General features: G+C 52.4%; 1 protein-coding gene across 1 annotated transcript; it reads right to left on the reverse strand.

Annotated features, from left to right (window-relative positions):
• Positions 1-1251, reverse strand: LRP88_02045 (uncharacterized protein; the record flags this gene model as incomplete). Its single annotated transcript, XM_083238716.1, has 3 exons — positions 1-24; positions 276-788; positions 856-1251. 3 exons carry the CDS (start codon positions 1249-1251, stop codon positions 1-3), a joined length of 933 nt encoding a protein of 310 aa, XP_083105311.1.
• Between the last annotated feature and the right edge of the window lie 1832 nt (positions 1252-3083).

Consider the following 3083-nt stretch of genomic DNA (forward strand, 5'->3'; position numbering starts at 1 on the left):
CTACACCACCTGCTGCAGGTTAGGCTGCAACAAATCAGTCAAACGCGGAGAGAAGTGCGAGTGGGGTCAACAAAACTAGATAGCAATGGCGGTTTTCGAGGAGACTACCTATATCAGTTAAACTGATCAATTAATTTACCATACCATCCGACCTTTCCATTCTCATACAGTCTCATTGCAGTTGCCAACTGCTGCCTCTTTGAGTCTCTCAGCGTTTCTGACAGATGGTGAGTTTTTTCTCCATTTCTATTCTCCTCCCGTGTTACAGCTGCCACATAATCCTCCTGATCTGCAAATTGCTGGGCGAGGTCGGCGGCCTTGGGAGAGCCGTCTTCATTATAGTTCCATGGGGCGTCCATAGCAGGCGGGACTGTTGAAAGGGTCAAGGGGAAATCTCCAAATATCTCCCATGGTCCAGCAAAGGCAGTTTCCCAGTCAATGACGCCAAGGATGCGGTAGGCGTCGTTGACAATGACGTTGTTGTGGCCAAAGTCGCCGTGACAAAGAGGAAATGGGCCGTAGTTAAGGACGGAGAGTCTGTCAGCTAGTCGTCTAATAGATTCGGGAAACGATGAGACCGAAGGAATAATTTCGGCAGCGTATGGGCCTGATGCCTCTCGTAGCTTCTCCTCCGTCGTTCCAAATCTGGCCTTCGCCGCCCATGCTTGGAAGAACTCGGTCGCCGTGTTGAACGGGCCACCAAGCCCGGGAATTGGACCCTGCTGGCACGTGCCATCGGCGTTCAAGGAGACTATTGTACCAATCTGGGGTAGCTGGACGGTGGATAGCTGGACCTACGATGAGCAAAGCAGGTCAGCAACCCATCTACACTCGGATGATGAATATCTCACTTACATGGATCTTTGCGAGACCGCTTAAGAAGACTTGCTTATAACCGGGTGGAATCTCCATTCCCAAGTCCATTCCCACATTACCTTCCAAGCAATCCATCAACATGAATGGGGCCTTGACGCTGCAGTCGCTGCGAGCCTCGTATGCGTGAATTTCAGGAATAGGTAGGTTTGTTCGCTGTCGTAGAAGAGATATCGTGTGAAACTCACAATCACTCTTTGTCTTTAGAATGCTCTCAGAGGAATGGGATCCAGCCAGACCAGGCAGTCGTAGTCGCGCAACCCACCGGACTCCATCTATGAAATCGATGATTCGAACCATATGGTTGTAACCAAGACCAATGTCGGGAAGGAGGGAGCAGTCAATGCCCTTCCGCTTCGCGGCTGCGTACTCTCGCAGGGCCAGCCAATCCACTGATGCTAAGAATGACTCAGCCCGGGAACGAAGAGGACCTTGCTGGAGCGAGGAGAAATAAGTCCATTGATAGCCGGAGAAAATCTCGCCACTTTCTAGATCGCTATTAGTGTGCCCTAACGACGAAGGTGACGAGGGGGGCGGAGTAGGACCTTTGCCAGTAATACTGCCCGCGGCTTCTCCATCCAGCTGGTTGCTCTCCATTGCATGAATAGGAGCGTCGATCCGGCTCGTAGGCATCCCTACCGCAGTCTTAAAGGCTGCCAGGACAAAAGCGCAGGTTATACCGATAATGAAGAACGCAGATGCTGAGACATTACCGAATGCTCAAACGTGGCAACCCATGAATCGCCGAAAATCACGTGAGAGCTAGCAAGGAGACGAGGAGCTCAGACGCTGGCCGGCAACTTCCAGCCGGTCGTAAGCGCGACATATTAAATGCGGCTCAATTGGTGGTTAGCGCCGCGCGGCTCTCTAAGCGCGTCTTATTTCTAAAATAGCATCGCGCTATCAACAGACGAGCGCCAGATGCGCTATTAGCCGGCACTGGAACGTCCTGAGACACAAGCGCTTAAGCGGACTGTACTTCAAAAGTAAATTTCGCCGAGTACCTTTGACTGATTCACTGTCATCAACTGCATAATAAGAGCAAAGCGGAAGTTTCAAAGCGGCGCTACAGGGCCCAACAGGAATAACGCAGAGGGTAGAGAAGAGAACAATCATCCGGCTCGTAGAGGCTGTGGAAGATCCCCGCGATACGGAGCAACACGGCGCGGAATATGGACCCAGGTTCGGCTCCGGTACCCCGCTTCCGTGGCCCACTTCACGGCCTTAGACGGACCGATAGCACACCTACGTTGCCACTCAGGGGCTCTTGTGGCTGCCAGAGTCACTGCGGCTTCTTCTGAGGTTGGAATGGGATGAAGGTAATGCTAACTATCATTGTTTCTGGTTTGCATATCATAGAAACAAGAATCGGTATGGGCTCTAGCCCGCAGGTTGAGGTTGGCCAGCGATGACAACGACGACAGCGACAACGGCGATGGCGAAGACCATGCAAAAGGCAGAGAGGCAGGACGGCAAGAGACACAACCAAAAGGCGTGAAGAGGCAGGAAGGCTCAATCAAGCCGCTAGATTATGGCCTTGTTCATCGGCTTATGTCGCCATCCGCGAGACGGGTCCCGAGAGGCAGCCCGAGACGTTGGCTGAGCCTCTTCTGCCTCAGACGGCTCACCTCTTTCTCATTTGTGATGCCCACTGTCGTCTACTACGGTCGCCATCTGGTTATACATGACATCGTCTAAGCCTTCGCCAACAATTGGGACGGTACGGTACATCGAATTGTCGCTCTTGTCGGACTGTGTGGTACCCTTCTTCAGCCTCGCGTAGTTTGGTCAGGCCCAGGCGCGTCACTCCAAGATGCAGAGTATAAACTTCTCTCTTTTGTTGACGCCTGGCAGTTAACCATCAGACGCCTCACTCAGCCGCATGATATAGCCGCGACATCGGATTTGTCATAGAACTCTACCACCGTTTGGATAGAAAGATGCACATGAACGCAAACAGAAAGTTAGCAACAGCCGAGATCACCCATGTTGGAATAAGCCACTTTGTTTCCTCCTTCTTCCCTTCTTCCTCCTTCTTCCCTTCTTCCTCCTTCTTCTCTTCTTCCTCCTTCTTCCCTTCCTTCTCCTCCTCCTCCTTCTTCCCCCGCTCTCTCTCGAGCGCGCGAACTCTTGCATCGAGTAGTTTGCACAACGAGTTCAATTGGAAGAGGTTGGGGGAGGGGTTGGGGGAGGGCGGAATTGGGGCGAGA

Source organism: Fusarium phalaenopsidis (assembly GCF_050370095.1).
Source record: "Fusarium phalaenopsidis strain FUZ10S chromosome Unknown contig_32284, whole genome shotgun sequence".
Classification (NCBI taxonomy): domain Eukaryota; kingdom Fungi; phylum Ascomycota; class Sordariomycetes; order Hypocreales; family Nectriaceae; genus Fusarium; species Fusarium phalaenopsidis.